Genomic DNA, 21,884 nt, shown 5'->3' with positions numbered 1-21,884 from the left:
CCATATTTAAATAAAATGTAAATAAAATATATTTGTCCTTAGGAATACCTACATACATACCTGCATAGATTCATATAAAAATTTCAAGACTTGGATAAACTCCAGCTGATGGATTATGTTTTGGGAACAATTTTTCTGGTGCTTTCAGAGAATCAGTAATTTTATCAGTCTAGAAAAGACACTTCAGCAAGAGCATAATACTTTTATTCTTTGAAAATGCAAAATAATCAAAATACTAAATCAGATTTTAGAAAAGATTTTGGCAATCAGTATTAATAAAGAAAAGACCTCCAACTTTTTGTTGTTGTTGCTCAGAAGCATGCAGATTTTTAACCAGAGCTGTTTGGAATTCAGTTTGTTCAACAAAAAAAGTTGTGCTATAATAAAAGTTTTGTGTTTTTTTTTAAAGTAGAAAAAATACTGTTGCAACAACAAAAAAGATTTGACACCTTTTTACAAAAAGGACAAAAGAAAATTAAAACTTAGGGCTTTGCAATGGTGAATTTTACAAGATTCTTGCCAGCTTTCCAGTTGTCTGTCCTGGATCTTCTGTGCATTCTTCTCAGCTCATCTGAGCAAGAATGCTGCATCATCAAGGTTACTTATTTGGAGACCTTTGTTTTTAGATGAGAATGGGAAGTACAAATTATTTGAACTGTAGTTTACTAACCTTGTAAAATTATTTTGGTTTTAAGAATAAACTTCACAACAGAAATTGTGATATGTGTCTTTTCTTATGCCTGATGATAATGTGTTTTTCAGTGAATGACAAGTAGAGTCTGTTGATAATGGACTTACTAGCCTCTTTTGACAAGTTTTATGTTAGCTTCAACTCTTACTTCTTGCTAATCTAAAAACGTTTGGATGTGTCTGAGAATACAGAACAGTAATAAGAGAAACTGCATCTGGGAATAATCACTATTATTGTAATATTATTATACTATCCCATTGCCCGATCCACATTACAGACTCTCTTACTTTGAAGTTTTATGCCTGCACACTTTAAGGAATCTTGAAAAAGCTTTACATGATCTTGGTGCTGTGACAACAGGTATATGGAAGACCTAGTAATGATGCTTCATGAAGAGTAGTGGTTTGCTTTGTCTATGGGAAATAAGCCTGCCCAGATTTGATCTATGTAAACTGTTATGAGAAATGTTTTCTGCTTATAGCTCTTCCTGCTATGACAGTTGAGGCAGTATGACATAAATGTAGTTTCTCCTATTATTTTTTTCTGGAGAAATACGGGTAAGTGACAGCAAATAAGAGATTATCTACTACTATACATAAAATATCTCTAAACTTACGATGAAGATATTTTTCTCTTTTTACTCATAGAAACAATTTGACACTTGAAATTAACTCTTCATTAATAGATATCTGGGAGTGTTATTTTGCAGCAGTACTTTTTGTTCGTTTTTACTGGTGTCCTAGTTTTATGAAGCTCAGGAGTAGTCACGTGAGTATATTCTTGGATTTTCATCCAATATTGTTGCTAAGGAAACATCATCTTTAATACTGTATCCTTGTCTGCAGCTTGTCTGTATTAATCAATGCCTGCTAATGCTCAGAACAAAACAAGGGAAGATGGAAAAAATCTTGATTTGTTTTATAATAAAGTAGGGTTTTTGCAGACTATTCTCCTGCAGGATCCCTTGCCAGTACAAACCTCAGACAAATTGGAGGGTCACGTCTGTGTCTCTGGTGTCATCCCAAACACATACAATGGACAACTTTTATGTTTCTTCAAGAGGCTGGCATTAATAATTGACATCATTAATCTACCCTGGGTATTTTACAGTGTATGGGTCTGGTCAGAATGGTGGGGAATGCTTGGGTGCGGTTCTGAAAGGGAGGGAGAACCTTTTGTGACAGGACTGTAAGCGAGGAGCTTGAATGCACTGAGTTGAGAGACACATCCCTTTTCAGTACACTGTTAAAATTGCAATACTGTATTTCAGTCTGCTTGGAATATCTATCTGGAAAAAGGCATCTCAGTCAGCGATATCAGTGGATTTCTGTTCTCTGCAGATCTGGCTATTCGGTTTTGTTGCAGTAGTGACAGGCAGATTTTTGGATTTTCTACTTAACTTTTCCTAGAAGCATCAAATTTTATATCCAATTGCAAAATTATTTTTACTAAGCAGTTTGTTAGCCTAATTTCTGCTTTATTTTATGGTCATATATGCGTTTTTGGACATTTTCCTTCAGATTTGCCTCTTTGGAGACACTGTGTTAGAACTATCATCTGCTCTGGAAAAGTCCAGGTCAGAGAGGCCAGAGGTAAGCAGGAAGGCCTGAAAAACTTGTCTTATGAGGAATATCAGTTTCCTTTTTTGGACAGGCAGTGATATCTCATTCCTCAGGTTAGTCATCCCTCAACGAAGAGGAAAAAATATCAGGCACTATTTTCCAGCCTGTCTATGTAGGCTAGCTGCAAGCACAGTTTCCGCAGTCTAACCTGGAGAGGTCATCCCAGCTTTCACTATCAAGACAGTAAAAGGAACATGAGTTCTTTCTTTCTGGGTGCAGAGCTTCTCATTTGCACTAAGCATTCTCCTACCCCTACACAGGAGGGAGAAAAAAAATCACAAGAAAATCCTTGTGAGAGATCAGCGTACCTGAAGCCTGTGGAGCCTACACCAACAGCACTGGCTGCTGTCTTGAGAGCTGAGCCCCAATCATGGTTTTCTGCCTTTCTGCAGGGACTGACCATGGGCAGTAAGCCACCACTCCAGCACTTGGAGCGTTGTAGTTGGACACCTCTGCAGAGCTGTCTGCAAGATCTCCTCTGGGAATATCCAGAGAGATCTTGTGCTTGTTTGTTTCTGTTAAATGCATCATGTACATGAGTGAAGTAGTCCCTGGATAGCAAATGTTTGTCCATGCTAGGCACCTATTCTAGTTAGATTTTTTTTTTTCTTTCTGCATTAATAAGTTGCATGCAGTGCATTGCTCAGGGCTGCTTTAATAATGAAAATTTCTGAATGTGTGAATTGTAGCTGTGCTTTTACTCAGGGGGTTAGACCAAGGTACCATATATCTGGTATTTATTGTGATATCTGTAAGGATTGCTCAATCACTCATAGTCCAACAAAAGACCTGGTAAAGGATCTTCAGGTCTCTGAAAACTGGAGTCTGATCCTTCAGGTTTGGTCAGAGCTCAAAATTTCAGACCTGGAACTTGCCATGTTGATGTAAAAGTAGTCAAGACTTGAATATTGAAGGAATAGCATCTTATCATTTGTAGTTCATAAGAAAGTCACATAAATAATTGTGGCAATTTTCTTTTTTTCAGTGTAGGTAATAGAAGTAGCAGTCCCTTGACTCATTCCCTCTTCAACCTGTCCAGAAAAGCTAGAGCTAAAAAAGTTGGAAGTAGTACTTTAACCAATCCTTCACTCCTTGGGTTGGAAGAAATAGCGAGGAAAGTTGCTTGCAGGTAACCCTCTCTTCAGCTGCTGCCCACACCTCTGCTGTTCAGTTTTCCTGAAATCCCTCCACAGTGGATTTTTTTCAGAAAAGCTTGCTGATTTAAAATAGTTATCACGTATTTATTTTCTTTCAGTGACCATCTAAAAAGGTGGTTAGTGATTTTACTGTAGAGACTGAATTTTAGTGTAGAGACTGAAATGATAGATAAAAGGCAGTTAATTCTGTGGTATTATCTGTTGTGATTAAAAGACAGGCTTTGGATCTTAATTTCTTCTCCATGATCCCATATTTGAGTTTCGTTTAAGCCAGTATTTTATGCAGAATAGAGTCAAATTAGAATACAACAGGAAGAGACCTTCAAAGATCATCTGGTCCAACGGCCTGACCACTCACTCCAGGGCTAACCAAAAGCTCAAGCACATTACTGAGGGCACTGTCCAAATGCCCCTTGAGCACTGACAGGCACGGGGCACCAACCACCTCTCTAGGAAGCCTGTCCCAGTCTCTGACCACCCTCACGGTCAAGGCATTTTCCCAAATGCCCAGTCTGACCCTCTCCTGGAGCAGCTCTGTGCCGTCAAGTCCTGCACCCAGATCATTGACAAAAACGTTGAACAGAGCTGGCCCTGAATCAAGCCTGGGGAACACCACGGATGCAACTTGTTGCGCTTTTTGCTCCTGGTCAGGACATGGTAAGCCAATGTTGGGGTGCAGGCAGTGTTAATGCAGGGTGTGGTGTGGGGCTGTTTCTGCAAGTGTGTGCATGTCCAGAGCAATCCATGAGTGTTTTTCAAACATAAGGGCTATCAGAATTGCAGTCATGGAGTGGTGACCCTCATCTGATTGCCCCTACTTGTATTTCTGTGTTCCAGTGATTCACTTGCCTGAAGTTGCACCAACCGAAAGTAGCAGAGCTAAGTATGGGATTGAAAAGTCCTGACGTCATGTTTCATGAATCAGTCATAAGACTGCTGTATTTTTACTTTTTCCTCTTAGTTTGTCTCCAAGTACAAAAAAAAAAAAAAGTCAGTCTTCTCAGTTCCTTTCCCTTCTTGAATTTCTTTATTGTCCATCTGGTCTTCTCTCTCCCTCTTCACAGTGTCTTTGTAAAAATTAGATCATTTCAAATGCAACATTTTCTCGCCCTCCACATGCTTTTCTTATTTCCCCATGTGTACGCCATCTGCCTGTGTGCTCTGGGAGATGTGCAGGTGTTGGTCAGGATTAGGTGGCAGAACTGAAGTGAAATGTGGTAAGTTTTGCTTGCCAGTTCCTTCATGCATTGCTTTTTAATTATGAGGTTGCTCTGTCAAATAAAGAAGGAAGCAGAGAACCGAAGAAATACCTGTGGAGTGGAGGAGAAGCAAAGTGGGGAAATATTGGTTGCTTGATCCTTGTACTGAGGATCTGTAATGCAGAATGGTGAGAAAGAAATTCCCAAAGAAACTTTGCAAGGCCCACAGTCTTTTTTATCTTTTGTGGAAACTTTTGAAGATTAAATGGTTCCTCTCTTAGCATTTTGCTTGTGAAATTTGGCAACTATCTGAAATGCTATATGATAAGAGAAAAAATACAAAGGATAGAACATGGTGCAGCATGGCCTCATGAAATATGAAACAGCTTCTAACACAATTGTCTCTTTCTCTTTTTACATGTAAGAAATATATACATCTTCAGAGTTCGATCCTCTGGTCATTTCCTGATTAAAACTTATCTTTATCCTGGCTCTTTCTAAAATATATATATAGAGAGAGAGAAGGGGGGGGGGGGGGGGAGAGAGAGAGAGACTCCCCTTGTCTCAACCCTTTGAACTTCATTCATCAAAATCAAATTTCAGGTGTAAGATCTTATCACTGTAAAGTGCTCAACCTTCCTCCTTCCCAAGTAATGTTGAGAAGATAAATACGTTAAGTATATGTTGGCGGTGGTTCTGCCCACCACTCTCCAAAGATCGTTCCTCTGATTAGTAGGGGGAGGAAAAATTTTAGCCAAATTAAGTAGCTGGCTTTTGAAAGTTTATCTCCCTGACTCATGATATTTTTCAGATCACTTTGGCCTGCTCTATCTAGTCTGTGTAGAATCTCATCAAGTAACATAGTTGGTTTTCTATTGCAGTGTGCTCTTACTTTATTTTATGAAATATAAATCAACAGATGTCACGTCTTCCCTTGCAAGTTGCTGCCATAAACAAAACAAAACCCATACTTTGCTGACTATCATACTTTCTAGCATGATCTTTAATTTGACAACACAGTTATGAAGATGCTCTGTAGACTTCGGAAGACTCTGAAACATGAACTTTAAGAAAATTCTCTGCAATGTTAGCAATGTGAAAAGTTAACAGTTATTCAAAATGAACTCTTTGCATCTGTTCTAATGCAAACATAATCAAGTCAGTTCAGTCATTTGAAGTCTAGTCTGGTCATAGCATCTAGTTTAAGCTTTGGCTTAGTGTGCAATCAGTTGAGAGGTATCTTAAGAAGATACCTCATATCCTTTCATGTGAAGGACACCAAAGAGTACACAGGATGAAATACTTCTGGATATGCATATGTGTCTCCGTTGATTATAGATGTGTTGATAGATAAACACTGACTTTTTTTCTTGGTCCTTTGTATATTTTAATTTCAAGAAAGAGAAAGGAAAAATAAGTATTTTTAGTGTATGGAAATCTGACTTAATTTGGTAAACCGAGTGTTTTAGAACAGCAGATTAATAACTTCTGCAATCAGTTTAATTGGAGAAATGCTTGAAGGTTCAAATTGAAGAAAGTTGGGGGCATTAACTGTATTCAAGGAAACGTTTCAGCAATTATGGAATCTGATTCAAAATGATATAAAATCTACTATAAATGGTAAAATACTATAAAATCACTTCTATCGAAAAACACTAATGCAAACAACTTAGGCAAATGTAGAAGTTTTATGCAAAAATATTTTGTATCTTTTTTTTCTTTGGCAGCCTTGCTTTGCATCCTGAACGTGTGCTGGTGGCAACAGGTCAAGTCGGAAAAGAACCGTATATCTGTGTGTGGGACTCGTACACTGTGCAAACTGTATCCGTTCTGAAAGACGTTCATACACATGGTATAGCTTGCTTGGCTTTTGATTTAGATGGTCAGGTATGTAATTCATTATTCTTTTTTTTTCAAACATGTAAAGAAACTCTGCATCTGTGAGAGCTCTTGTATTGTTGCAGAGATTGGAGGCTGTCCTTATTAAGATGATTGATACCAGATGGGGCTCTACTGAACACGAATGGAGGAAAGCCTAGTTGTAACTTGTTTCTGTTAAAACATACTGAAATTATTGTAGGGAGGCTTTGAGTTTGTCAGATTGATCTACAGATTTTATCATTTTCATTTCTCACTTGTTTGCAGCTTTCTAGAGTCAGCTGCTTTCTACAACATCATTTCTAGTTGACAGTGATGTCTTTTCTCTGTGTTGTTCTTGTCAGTGTAAACTCGTGTGTCAATTCCTCACTTGGACAGCATTAATAATTTAAGGTCAGAATTTACCAGACTGTTTTGTTGGAGTACTCTTTTTTTTTGTGTGTGTGTGCAGTTATGCATTCCCTGTGAGTATTTGAGAGATTTGAATGTATATCTGTGATTTGTTCTAGGAACGTTCAGAGCTGATTTTTATGTTAGAAGCCATAAATGGTCGGAATTTAGACTATGATTTTCTTAGCGTTTGCGTATGATCACCTTTTTCTTGGCACTTCTTTAAATTTTATGGTCTGAAAGGGAAGCTGGATACAGGTTTTTTTGAGATCTGGATCTCCAGAATCGTCTCCCTCTGGAAATGTCTCCATATGCAAAATGTTTGTTTGCATCTTCCCTCTCCTTTTACATCCAGACTTGTCAGACTGCAGTACTCTCTGATGAGGTTCTTCTAGATACTCCCCATGAGGAGAGTTTAATGTTTGATAGTGATTTTAATTATTTGAAATATTTGACATTACATGGGATTTTGATTTATTGGAGTGGTACAGCAATGTACTGAAATCACAAAATAAGCATTATGTAGCAATTGCAGCGTACAGATGAATTGCATTGAAAACATGACTCCACTCCTATTACCAGTCTTAAATGCTCACCATTGCATTTCTGGGCATCCCCAGATCCCAGGAAGGAATACATGGATTGAAGCCAGCTCTTCAAAGTTCGTTTTATTAGTGGTCCAGTTTTTATACTTTTGTTGGGCAATGTACATTCTCCACTCCTGCTTGTCTGGTTAGCTCAGGAAGACATTATTCTTTGTTATTTGTCTCAGACAATCTAGTGATATGCTGGTGCAGCTTTTTCATCTAACGCCAAGGTTATTCTTCAGTTTCCCTAGTGTTGAGATAAGTTCAGCTTCCTTTACAATACATTCTTCCATGAGATCATTAGTTGGTGGGGGTTTTTTGACCTTCTCCTTTGAGCTCTCCTTCACCGTGGAGATATGCTGATTGGTAACAAGATTTTCAGGTTCTTAAGAGAACTGAAAGCATCATTTAATAAATCTTTCAAATGCCTTTGAAAGATAAATATATCAGTTCATATCTGGTAAGGCATTAGCCATTTTTTTGTTGTTTGTGTGTGAGCTGGCTATTTATCATTTGTAAAGCCAGTCTACTTTTACACTTCTTTTTGTGCAGTAGGTCTGGAATTGACATTGTTAGAAGTGTAGCTGGAACTGAAAGTGATGTTCCTTCCAAGAATGTATTTTGGAGTATCTGAAAAATTGAAGTTGGCATTAATAATTAAGGAGCATGAAGATCACTTATATTTAACTTTCTTTTTTTTCCTTCCCATAATTTTGGAACTTTAGAGACAGAAAAGAAATGACGTTATTGGAAATAAGTTTCTGTATTTGGGGGAAAAAAAGTTTACATTTGTGGTTTGCTTTTGCTTGTTACAAACTCACTTTGACAATCTACATAAAAATTGAAACTAAATTTGTCTTGAATGTGTATGTATTAGCTACCGAACACTGAGAAAAAACTTTGTCGAAAAGATTTGCAAAGCTTTCATCTGTAAAAATTATCACAATTTCTGCATAAACTGAAGAAGACTTCACTTCCTTTAAAAATAATAATAAAAATATAAAAATAAAACTTCATTTTTTCTGTTCTTTAATACTGTTAAAATATCTCTGCTGAGAATTTCTATAGTGAAAATAAAATTTTCACTGATTGTCAAGTATAGTAAGTGGGCTACTGGCTAAAAGGTCTGCGATGTTTGTCAAGAAATCCGCACAAAGCGTCTTCACAGTTGAAAACAAGTCAGGCTGCAGAGTACAGGAGGATCTTAAACTTTTAGTTTTCTATGCTTTCTTGGTACAATCTCTTGTCTTTTCTGGTTTTATAGTTTAACTCTCGTCAAACTCTTTCTGAATGTACTTAATGAATCCAGTGTGTCTGGGACCTTGTTGGATTCTGGTTTCGTAAAAGATTCTAAAAGGAATATTTACTCGTACTTGTTTTGAAGAATGAAGCAAAAAACTTTTGGCTTCTTCTAACTGTTCTAAATCTCTTGTTTCTGAGAAGTTTGAAGAAAATCTTTTTTTGTTTCTTTGTATCTCTTGAACTTTTTAAATAAATAACTTGAATTCTGCAAGTTATATGAAATTCAAAGTAAATGCAAGTAATTTCGTTAACTTTAGAGAGGTTATCTGTTTTTGCAAATGTCTCCTGTTTATTGCTTGCCATGTATATTATATACGATGATGTATTACGAATCAGAAAATATGTTGTTATCTGAGAAAACCTTACTTTATGATCATGTCATGATTGAAGAGAGAAAGCTCTCGTCATTTGGAATAAGATGGTACATTTTTTGTTTTCTTCTACATCAAAGTGTAGATATTGTTTCTTACTCAACTTTGTTGTGAATTTCTTCTTGCAAGTTGTTCTTTCTCTAGCCTTCACTAATATATTGAGTTATTTTTATTTATTTATTTAATTTGGCTATTTTTAGCGGTTGGTCTCAGTTGGTTTGGATTCAAAAAACACAGTTTGTGTATGGGACTGGAGAAAAGGAAAATTGTTATCAATGGCTCCTGGTCATACAGACAGAGTAAGTATTACTACGAATTTGAGTGTCAATGTAGTTTTAACTTGTTAAACCATGTCTGTGTGTACGTACTAGAGCTTTGTCTAAACAAAAAATATTTTACATTATAGAAACTGAATTTGCATAAAGCCTGGATTTGTATTAAGATATATAAAGATATGAAAGATACATAAATTTATTTCTGAAATAAAATGTGTAGCTCATATATTTGTGTATGCTTTGTTGAGACTGTGAGCATGTAGAAGAATTGCAAAATTAAGGCACTTCTTAGACCTTTCCCAGTATGGAAAATCAAAATGCAAGTTATCTCTTAGATTTCTCTAGTCTCTTAGATTTTCATAAATGAACCTTTTTGTTGTTATTTTCATGTGTTGTAATTACTGTAGGAGAAAAAAAAACCACCAACAAATAATATGAATTACATTTTTTCAACTTCACTGTTGAATGAAGGGATAAAGAAGTCATTCTGGTAGTTCTATTTAAAGCATTTTAGATGGTCTGTTAATTTGGTACAAGTTTTTACTGTTTTCACTGTCCCTTGGGAAGACCATCTCTGCTAATATTGGTGTGGTTTTTCTTTTTGTTTTGTTTTTGTTTTGTTTTCATGCAGATATTTGATATTTCTTGGGACTTGTACCAGCCAAACAAGCTTGTCAGCTGTGGTGTCAAACACATCAAGGTAATGTAAGAAATGATACAAAATACAAATAATTATTTCATGGATTAAAATGGAATCTAAAAGGAGTATGTATCTGAAAGGAATATAATATGACAGGTCCTTCATAGGATTACTACTACTATTTAAGGACTGCAGGCATGGATCACAGATGACTGCACTAGGCATGTTACGATATATACAGTGGAAAAGCAGACAATCTCTGCTCAAAAGAGTTTGTGGTCTGGCAGACAAAAATGCAGAAAGAATAAAAGAGTTGTCAATAGTATCATATGGGATGATGGTGTCATAAAAATATGCACCTAACTGAGGTGAAATGAGTTGAGAATGCATTTCTTACAGTTTGCGAGAATACAGAAATATAATGGAAAGAGAAAGGAAAAACTTTTTGTTTAATTCCTTTTTCTCTGCATGCTATTCCTGCTTTTGTAATGGGCAAGGAGTGTTCAAAACAACAGGATTCATGATTTACGCAGGCCACGTCTTCTTCAAATAGAGTATTCTGTAAAAACACTCTGCTTCGTTTGATGCGTGTGCCAACTGACATGCAGAAACAGCTGCTTTTTCAGGTTTAATTGTGTCAGCAGGATTATCAATGCTTGGCTGCCATCAGATGTGTTTCTTAAAGGATGTCACTCCCTTATCCCATGCACTGCCTTCTGTGTTACCACATAACAGCAGTAGATGGCAGCTTGAAAGTTCTGTATTGCTCTTATGTGTAGGGTCCTATGGTGGGGAAAAAAATATTGCTTTTTTCTTAAAAGGAACTTTTAGATTAAGATATATTGATGGTTTATTGGAAAAAGTCTTTAGTATCTTGGCTAGATTGCATAGCTCTTTGAGCATAGTGTTTATTGCGTCATTTACAGATTTCCAAGAGCTTGATTGATATATTTTTTTCTGATTCAAGATCTAAAAGGACTGTGCCAATAATATGCTAACATTTGCCAGCTGCAATTTAATATATTTACAGTGGCTTTATCATGTCAAAACCTATCCATCTATATAAGAAAAGCTTATTTGAGCAACTTCTAAGCTTTTTAAAAACATCTACAAAGCCTTTTTTTTTAATCAAAAAAGGCATTTTAAAAATAATTGATGTTTCCTTAGAGAAAACTTTTAAATAAAAATCTGAATCCTAATGGTGTAGAGATACAGCTTGTTGGCTTTACAGTACACACTTATGTGTTTGAACATCAGGGTTTGATGGGAATATGAAAGACGGCTACTTTGTATGACCCTAAGTGGTTAAGCCTGTAATAAGACCGGCCACTTGTAAACAGAGCAAGTCACAACTTTATCAGAAATTTCTGAGATCAGATTGTGTCTTTAAATGTGTAAAGTATAAATGCAACATTTACAAAGTGAAAATGCATCACTTGTGTCTTGCATCAGAGAAAAATCAGATAATTCTATTATGAAACCCTTTTCCAAAATAACTGAAAATACAGCTGATTTACAAATTATAATTTGGTCAAAGAATTACAATTTGATTTTTAATACTGATACGCGGAAATTCCTTCCTCCCTACATAGTCCACAGTGCAGATTTTGTGGAAAGGTAAACTCAGTTAACTAAACAAAAGGTTGTTAACCAAGTGGAGAACTAAAGCTGGGAGAAGGAGATGGAAGATGTACTTTGGAAGTGTAGTATTTCTCTCTCAGAAGAACATGTTAAATTATAGGAGATTAGCAAAATATCCATCTCTCTAAATCACTTTATCTTGCAGTTCTGGAGCTTGTGTGGCAATTCGTTGACACCAAAACGTGGTGTTTTTGGCAAAACTGGTGATCTCCAAACTATATTGTGCCTAGCTTGTGCAAGAGATGAGGTGACGTATTCTGGTGCACTGAATGGTGATATTTATGTGTGGAAAGGAATAAACCTTGTACGGACAATACAGGGAGCACATGCTGTAAGTATATCTCTTTAAATTAATATAAAATGCTAAACATATTTCTTGAGAGCCAGAAGGGATGGTGCAAGATCACCTGGTCTATGCTCCTAAGCAATTCCCATGGTAGAGACTAATGATGTCTAATCTTTCTTTTTTGCTTTTTCTTTCCCTTGCTTAAGATTTCTGTTATAGTAGAAAGGGAGTGTTAGACTGAGAAATGCATTTAGATGTCCATTTGTGTATTTTTCCCATTGTAGTCAATGGGGATTTAGTCTGTAAACAATGCATTTATATTTTCCCTTAAATAGACACCTACTGCTCTGTTCATATGCCCATGTGTCAAGTGACATTTTTAGATACCAGAGTTGAATATGGGTCTACTTCATCTAACTGTATTTTGTGGATATCTAATTTATCCAGAAGCATATCAGGTGGCTTGGACTCCTATGTTTAGTCAGTGGGTGATGAAACAAAGAAATAGGTACCCAGAGAGCCTGTGGAGTGTCTATCCATGTATCTTCATTGGCAATAATCCAGATACAACTGGATGCAGCCCTGGGCAATCTGCTATTAGCTGACCCTGCTTTGAGCAGAGTTTGGACTGGATGCCCTCCAGAGTTTCTGGCCAACTTCAGCTATTCTGTGATCTTGTGAATTGAGTCCTACTGGCTAATCAAGTGATAGCTCTCTAAAGTCCATTGATTCTACAGACTACCTAAGCCCAAACACGTACCTTGTTTGTCGAGACATGTGCTTAGTCATTTTAGCTTGAGTCAATCATTCTTACTTGTCCTATGTTGCTCTCTTTTACCGTATTACTTCAGCTTTTTAGAACAGTATACAGCTTTTAAAAGTAAAGACATCTCACAAAGTTTAATTTATTTTTTCAGAAGTGCATGGTAAGATTTTCTCTTAATCCAAAAGTTTAATGCAGCTATGAGCTGATTGTATTTTTGTTGCATAAGTATTCATTCGTATATTTTCAGTATTCTTTCAAAGTATATGGTTTTGTAATAAAGGCATGCAGCAAAAAAAAAAATCAGGATTTTGCGGTTTCATTTGTGTGTGTCAAACTATGAGAGTCCTCATTTTCTCTCATGTTGGTAAGTCAAATACAGTAATATTTAATGCAAGATTCAACTTCTAACGTGTCAAAGTATCATGAAAAAGAAAGGTAATCAATTTCTGTTTGTTTTAAACCTATGAGATGTGAAACTGCTAAAGTAGCTTTGTGAAGCTATATTATTTGCTAGTTGGAGGTAGATTTTAGTTTTGGAAAGTATTGTACTTTCTAGATAATATTTGAAGTAGTTCACTTATTAACAATTTAAAATAATGTGAAAATACAAACATATGATTTCCTATATTTCTGCTTTGAAATTCTGGATAAAAATGGATAATAGGTAATTGTTCTTTCCCATGAGAAAGTGTTTTGGACTCGATGGGATGATGCATGTGACTGAAGTTGCAACCACTCCATAACTTGATTAGGTGGAACGGAGTGGACAAAAGGTGATGAATGATACATATGTGGGAAAGGTTGCAATGAGTCAGTCAGTAGTAAGGAGACTTAATTTACTGATGATTGAGAAATGTATGTTTAGGAATGGTTGCAGCTTGTTGAATATACTTAAAATTTGAAAGGGTTTGGACTACTTTTTTTTTCAGACAGCTGTATAATATAGTGTATCTGATTATGAATAAAAATCTAGTTATGAAGAATATAAATGTGGGATCACATTTGAAATGACCCAACCGATAAACACAAGATGATGAGAGCTTGTTGCTCCATTACCATATGTGCTGCATCAGTTCTTTCTTGAACGCAAGATCAAATTTGAAGTGCTGTGCTCCTTATCTTCAGTAGAGTCAGCGGACAGAGCTCAGGTGACCTTGGAGTAAGTCTTATCTAACCTTCTATTTTTGGCTGTGTTGTTTCGGCTCAATGGAATTGTAGTTTGCAGTGCTGAAAATTAAGTAGGTTCACTAGGCCGTGGCTTTGGAATTCATTTTCACCAGAGATTAGAGTCACTACAAATCTCACCAATTTCAGAAAAAAAAAAAAAAAACAGTAAAATCTTTTCTGGAAGCTTACTTTCCAACAAAATGAAACCTTGTTTCTTAATAAAATATTAGTTAAAGGGATAATTGTCAGATTATTGTAAGCACAAAGTATAACAGCTTGGAATAAGAGTGCCTTTTCAGACATACCAAACTATAACCATCATATTTTACAGTTAAAGTCACGTCTAACTTGTCCATTCTCTTAAAAAGAAAATGCAGGTGTAAATGATAACATTTGTGATGGGCATATGCTGTTAAAAGCACAGAGTGTACATAGTAGGGAATCTATAAAAGTTTACATTCAGTGTGCTATTATTGGAATTGTTATCCCTGTGTGCTTGTTTATCATGCCTCATCATTGCTCCTCAACAGGCTTGAATTAGACTGAAAATGTATTCAAGGAAAATATGTCTCATTATTTGCATAAAGTACTGTGTATTCCTGTCTTGCAACATAAATGGTAGGTATCTTGGATACAGGAAAATACTTTCTAAAGAATATTACTGATGTGGGGACACAATCCATCCAGCTGGCAGTGGTCTGCATTAATATAGCAAACGGGTACTATTCAGTTTGACTGCCACTGTTATAGTTACCCTAGCTGAACAGACATCCTTAATTTTAAGAGTGGTTCAGTGTGTTCCAGTAAAAGCAACTGAGGAAATAGCAACTTTAGCAGGCAAAGTAAGAACTCACAGCTAAGCCAGATTATCTGTCTTCTGTTACAGCAATACTAAGAACTGTAACATGCAAAGAACATGTTTGAATGACTGGATAATTAGTTGGAAAAGGACTGCAGAGTTCACTGAATGTAGAAGTAGGAGTGAAAGGTAGGAAAAGATAGAAATGAGCAGGGATGAAGAGGCACAAAATGGATGTGTGGGGAGCACTGTATCGCAGTGGGAAATTGTGGAATCGTTGTTTTGCAGATCTCCCCTAAATAATAATAATAGTGAAAGTTTTAAAAGGGAGTGAAAAAACAAGGCAACATGAAAATATATGAAAATTCATTGGCACTGGTGTGCCGTTTGGGACTGCAGGAGGTTATTTGTAGACAGTGCATCTGATTCTGGAAAGTTAACAATATATACTCTGCCTCTAAAAAAAAAAATCTTTTATCAGATGTTATATTTTTATACCAGTGCAACCAACAGACTATAGAATCTGCTATTTTTAATTCATTTTAGAGGTTCTAAATTCAAGGTAGTCCATGATTATTAAGTACCTGAAACAGACTCAAGATGTTACTCAAGTATTAAGATATTATGCTTGTTTAAAAACACCACATGCTTTAAAGTTTCTTGTGTGCTATGCTTTTGCCTTGCATAGTAAATGTACATAAGATGCTTTCTCAGCAGCTGAATAATTTATTTTGAGATAGTGTTTCAGAGGTACACATTAAAGTTGTGTGGATTGATGTCAGAAACTGAGGTTAAATAACAGGCTTGAGGTTAAATAACAGGCACCCTGTTAGAACTATTGCACACCTATGTCAGCTGGCTGAACACTGATTAAATATAGATGGAAACAATATAATGAACTTAAATGAATGGTTTTAAGCTGGTATCATGTACCAACACATTAAGTCATGCAGTATTTTTCTCCTACTGCTTAGGCTGGTCATGAATTTGAAAGTAACTGTCCACTTATCATTTCAGCTAATGAAAGGCATATAGACAACTATTTATTTTTTCTTAGAGTAATACGCCCATTCTTCAACTGTTGTATGGATAATTTGTTAGATACGAAGATTCAGTTCCAGTAGTGGCTCTCCTTTGTAAATGTATAGATGCTAATTTTAAATATTTGCAATCCATCTGCTTGTTGTGCAGTATATAGTGGGTGAGGCTATGTCTTAGAATAAGTGCCCAATATATGTCTTGCTTTATATGTTAGCGTATGTGTCCTGAATTGTATTTAGGACTAAAAAGGAAGCGCTGAACAGGCAAAATGTTTCTGTTTTCCGTATTGCTCAGAAGCCAATTACTTTTTGAGCATGCTTGAAGGTTCCATGTGATCGCTTGTACTAATCACTTGTTTTCCATATGAATGCTTGGTCCTAATTACAGCTAACTGCAGTTACTTGTTTTTAGGAATTGCGTAGTTAGAACTAGTGTGGTGGATTTTATATAAATGACTGAGTTTAGATAAATTAACAATTGATTTTTGTCTCTTGGAGGCAAGACAGGTCCAGAAGCAGTAGGAAGCCTCAGGGCACCTCACTGTTGCAAATTTCTTGGATACAAGCAGTGGGAAAATATTCATGCAGTAGAGATCAAATTTTTGACAAGTTCTTGTTGTACTTCTCCGTCTTTCAATTATCATTTCTGGTCTATCTGGGGATTTATTTTTTTGTTTGCTCTCATTAATTTCTCTTTTCCAATTTGAGGGAACACAGATGTAATACCAGCAGGTTATGTTGGAACAGTTGGAAATATTTTGCATTCTGAGAAGACTGCTGATTAATTTATTTCCAGAAATTTCCCATTCTTTAGGAAGTGTAATGAAAAATCAGTAACAGAAGATGATGATCCGTATGGCAAATTTTGTAATTTTTTAAGATGGATGACTTTTATTTTGATTTGGAAGCACAAGCGATCCCATTTGCTCACATTATTTACTAAGATCAAACAAAGTCAGTGCAATTGTTTGCCTCATTACTGCTGGGAGACTAGTGGCCATCAAGACCCAAATTACGTTAATGACAATTACGGATTGAAAGATAAAGAGAAACTTGAAGACTCCAAAGTTGCTTTGCATTAATAATCCTGACAGTTCCTAAAAGGAAAGATATAGTGGAAGAATGATGACTGGCTGAGCTACCAGAATCTGTCTTTTCTCCCCTAAGTGTGGGCCTAACAATTAAATAGCTAAGTAGCTAAGCTTAGCTTCCTCCATTAGATATTTACAGTTCCCACAATAAGGGACCTTTTTTCTAGTTTCCATCAAATTCTACTATTTCAGTGGCACATACACTGAAATGAGGATGTCCTATTGCATTTCAAGAGATTGAGCAAGCACAACATCTGCCAAGTCTCCTTGGCAACCAGTATGTCCTTTTCAAGATAAGGATGTTCTGTGAAATGGAAAACAGATTAATCCTGGATCCACTTGATCTTATCTTCAGAACATTTAGCCAGCTTCCCACATTGCCAAATGTCTGATTCTTTTTTTAATATGGACTAATTAAGCCATGGATTTTGGAAGGAGATAATTAGAAAAAAGAATAATTCTATTATCAAGATTGCATTCCAAATAGAGCTTTAAAAGATTTAAATATGCCAAAACGTGGGCAAAATTCATTATATGATACAAAATAAGCCCAAATTCCTCCAGCCTTATATTTGCTCAATGATGCTAAAAGGTTAATGCAGTAAAACACAGACAGAGACACAGAGAAACAAATAGAGTTTGGGTTGTATTTTGAAAAATCTTTAGGCTCCTAAAGAAAGAAAGAGGATTTACAGAACATTAGAGATATGGGAGTTAGCCTTCTAATCTGCTTATGACTTAAAAATTGCACTACATTTCTCTTTAGGCACATGCTACTTCTGAAAATACATCTTCTCTTACAAGTCAGTGTCTTGAGGATGGATGTTACATGTCAAAAAATTGAGTTCTGTCACTCTGGTCTTTCAGTCTTGATTGTCATTTAACATTAACAATAATAAGCTTTCCTTGTGAAAACTGAGGAAGATTTATATTTTCAGTTTTTCTCAACTTCTGAAACAGTGATATGCTTGTTACCTAATGCTAGAGAAGCAAACAGTCCATATTTCACTATGGCGCATTCTGATATTTTGTTTAATTATAATTGGTGAAGAAAGCACAGCTTGGTAGGAGAGAATAGTTACAAGAACCTGGAAATTATCAGAAGCCACAACACTGGATTCTAATTAGTTTTGTAAGTGTTTCACTTTACTTGGCTTCAGAAGCATCTCTCCTTTGAAAATTGCTTTCACTTTTGAGGATGCTGTACTTCATTGCTGTAAAATGTAGACCCCAACCAAGGAAGCTATTGGAAGTTTGCTTTTATTCCTTTACAGAATTGAAAATTCAGAACTATATTATAGCGAATTTATGTCTATTATTAGTTGTTTTATCTTCTTTTGGGCAGTAGTTATGGAGACAGATTTTCCTTCCATAATTTTCAGTGCTTTCATATTTGCATTTGTCGTAGCTGAATATTAAATACTTTTAATAAATGCAGAACTATTTTAAAATTTTTTATAGGTTTATTAGCCAAAGTTGTCCTAGCAGTAATCTTGCTTAATGCAATGCATTAAATACTTACAAAAACAAGTTAGACTGGTGGTGTATTGTGTATGTACATAAACAAAAACAATTTGTATTTGCTATTTGGATAATACATTGCAGTTACATTTGTTATTAGTGCATATATGGAATATGGTAACTTTATTTTAATAGTATGTAGAATACATGTTCCTGACTATTCAACATTCCTAATGTTGTTTCCTATTGGAGATTGGTGGAAATCCGACATTTGGGAGAGTTGGATCCTGCCTTAAGGAAAGAGGAATGAAACTAAACTTTCTAGAGATAAGAAGCAGCATCACTATGATCATCGCTGTCATCATTATCAGAATGAAAGCAGTATTGAAACAATTCTCTTAACTTACTGTTTGTTGCAAACCAAGAATTGTGTGGGTTTTGAGTAAGGTGGACAAAGAGTACTTGATCAGTTCAGTACTGTAGTCTGTATCTTCAGAAGTGAAGCATTTGTGTGCATGATAAAATTGCACAGATTTACCATAAAAGGAATTAACTTGAAGTGGTAAATGGTTGTTGTAGGAGTTTGTAGTGGTGAATCATGATAATGTTTGAGAAGTCCAGTCTATGAAATTAGACTATCAATTTTTAAAGAAAAAAGATATGATCTTTAAACTATTAAAATTCTGTACAGACACCTAATTTTTCTTATTATTGCCTGTATTTAATTACCTAGCTTATGACAAAAAGAAATTAAGACAGATTTGCAAACTGTCAGACTTTTGAAGTGCTTTCCTTCAGTTTAATTCTGGCTGTACAGTTAAACTAGTGTATTTTTCTCTTGTGTTAGAGCTCTCATTTTGACAAGTAACTCAGTTTCTGACAGTACGTTAGCATCTGTTCAACCCTCAGCTGAATTAATGTAATCTGAGAATTGTTTTGTATAGGTTCCTTACTTATTGTCTTGAATAGAAATAGACAAAAATGGCTACTTAAGTTGCCACGAATCAGAACCTAAATTCCTTTGTGTCATTTTTAGCTCCTTCGCAGCTTTCATGAAAACCCATGCTATTAAAAATTCTTTTAAGGTTTGTGTTTCCAATTCTGGCTCTTTCATATTTAAAACTTGTATTAGTTGCATATTTTTATGCAATTTTCAATAGCATAACAGGTAGGAGGACAATAGGAGAAGAGTTCCACTTTCCATATTGGTCATTCTGATCTGTATATATTAGAAATAATTTTCTTCTCTCTTCAGGCAGGAATTTTCAGCATGAATGCATGTGAAGAGGGGTTTGCCACTGGTGGCAGGGATGGCTGTGTTCGCTTGTGGGATTTAAATTTTAAACCAATTACTGTGATTGATCTCAGGGAAACAGACCAGGGATATAAAGGTAAGAAGAATGTTGTCACTTTCAGTGTTACATAGGCTGGAAATTTTCCAGTGTTTTGAACAAGAAAAGACTTTAAAAAAAAAAAAAAGGGGGGGGGGTGGGTCATAGATGTTGCTGTGTACTGTTTTCAAGATAAGAAATGCTTTGTTTTGATGTTGCCTGTTAATATGAAGATCACATAGCCCTTCAAAGTTACTCTACAGCATGCTGCATGCTATGAAGTTGTAAATAAGCCAATAAAATGCATATTGGTTCTATAGCACAGCAGTTTTAACAAGGAACAGTAATGAAGCGAGAAAATTTAGAAAAGATGCTGCAATGAAAAACAGCAGAATGTAGAAATTGCCTATTTATCCATATTTTCAGAAAAAAACTATTTGGAAGTAATCTACAGCTTTGTAGTACTTAGAACTCTGCTAACATATACCTATAACTTCAATTTACAGTATGTCATGCTAAAATTTCATATCTAGCAGTCCAAAGTATGTTTTGTTAGTGGTGTTCTAGAATCAGTGCTTTAGTAAGAAGGAAAACAATATAATTAACTTTTAGCTTGGGAATTGCTTGCTCTGAAGCACTAGTGTCATGTATAATACTGCTTACATAGGCATTTGGTTTTCTTTTCCCCCAGTCACTTTGCTGTTTTCTAACATCTTGCTGAGTATTTGATGATGCAGTAGAATGTCTCATGACAATCAGATACATCATTGGCAATAAATAACTGATTACAAGCAGAGTTAAATGCTTGTATTCTGTAATTCATTTGACATTCCCACTGAGATTGTGAAATCTTCCAGCAAGATGAAGTACATTCCATTTTAAATGTCCTCGGGTACAGTGACTTTGTCATGACTGAGACAATTTGAGAGAAATAATCTCTTCAGTCTCAAATCAAGAGACAAATGTGTTCATTTATTCTTCTCTTACTTCATAGAAAGATAAATTTATTTTTTTTCTGTGCAGTATTTTTTTTTAATCAGTGCTTAACTGACAATTTTGGATAGTCATTTCAGTTTCTGTCTAGTCTGACAGACTTATTTCAAAGAAGTAAATCAGAATTTGTTGTTTCTATTGTATTCAGTTTCTATTAAAGTCTAATGTTTCACAGTAATGTGTTTATAAATTGGCTCACCCCTTTGAATTAGACAGGTTAATCTGGTTTATAATATATTTAGTACATTAATACATTTGTCAAAAGTAAAGGAAAAATATGTTTGCCTTCACCTGCATTTCTGTCTTTCTGTATTCTATCACCCAATTAATTTAACATTTTTAAAATCAACTTAGCAGATCTGGAGTATCTCTTAAGAGAATTTGTACATTATTCAATGCATTTTGACATGAAAGTTTTCTGCTTTTGTGTCTCATTCAAAATGCTACTAATATAGATGCATCTCTCATTTCTGTTATTTTTAATTTATATTTTCCCTTCAAAACAATCTATTTGTAGATACTTTCTTTCTTACAGTGTTCTATTTAATTGTAACTCCTTTAGGTCTGTAACAGAAACAGGTATCTATTTGCTTTAACAACAGGAATGAATACCTAGTATAGCAGTGACTGCTATTAGGAAATCGTGAAACATCTGTTAAATTTTCAATTCTCTAAAAGTGTGTCTATCTTCAGTGATAAGTCTGGTGGTACACTTGTGAACCTTTGCGTGCATAAAATTTCCTGTAATTTGAGGAACCATAAAACATATCAGTAACTTGATATTTGCCAAGGAAATTATCCCAAGACCAAAAATTGTCACTTGCTATTGTGCTAAAAAAAAAAAAAAAGGTTCAGATTTGGGAAAATACTATTGGAGCAGGAGGAAGAGAGAGACCTGTTCAGATATGTCAGAAATTTTGGCTTTTAAACTTGCTCGGCTGCTGTTTCTCAAATCTATTGCACGTAGTTGAAAGTTACGTTTCATTTCATTCTTTCAAACTTGTTCTCCACTCCACATCATTTCTTCTGCTTTCCATGGAGCAGTCATTTGCTATGAACTCTCTTGATTCCTTTGATTCATCAATTATGAGAACTCCACTTTCATTTTTCTTTACTTGTGAAATGCACATAGCACAGCTAATAACTTGTTCTAAAATCGTATCTTTCATAATTTCAATTTCCTTAATCTTTTCCTTT

At 35.4% G+C, this 21,884-nt stretch overlaps 1 protein-coding gene across 7 annotated transcripts in view; it reads left to right on the top strand.

Annotated features, from left to right (window-relative positions):
• Positions 1-21,884, top strand: part of EML5 (EMAP like 5) — a 112,785-nt gene that overhangs the window by 15,443 nt on the left and 75,458 nt on the right. For 6 of the 7 annotated variants that reach the window (XR_014584596.1, XM_083836485.1, XM_083836484.1 and 3 more), the window contains exons 2-6: positions 6,397-6,556; positions 9,398-9,496; positions 10,104-10,172; positions 11,899-12,084; positions 19,619-19,754. Coding sequence is in view for 6 of the 7 variants with exons in the window: in XM_083836485.1 (XP_083692611.1) it covers positions 6,397-6,556; positions 9,398-9,496; positions 10,104-10,172; positions 11,899-12,084; positions 19,619-19,754 (650 nt within the window). In the remaining variant the exon portion in view is untranslated. Of the gene's footprint in view, positions 1-6,396; positions 6,557-9,397; positions 9,497-10,103; positions 10,173-11,898; positions 12,085-13,784; positions 13,965-14,502; positions 14,591-19,618; positions 19,755-21,884 lie in introns of those variants that run through there. The other variant, XM_083836486.1, reaches the window with a different exon arrangement.

Source organism: Anser anser (assembly GCF_964211835.1).
Source record: "Anser anser genome assembly, chromosome: 5".
NCBI classification, from domain to species: Eukaryota; Metazoa; Chordata; class Aves; order Anseriformes; family Anatidae; genus Anser; species Anser anser.
Note: the sequence above shows the minus strand (reverse complement) of the source record. Positions and strands in the feature narration are given on the sequence as shown.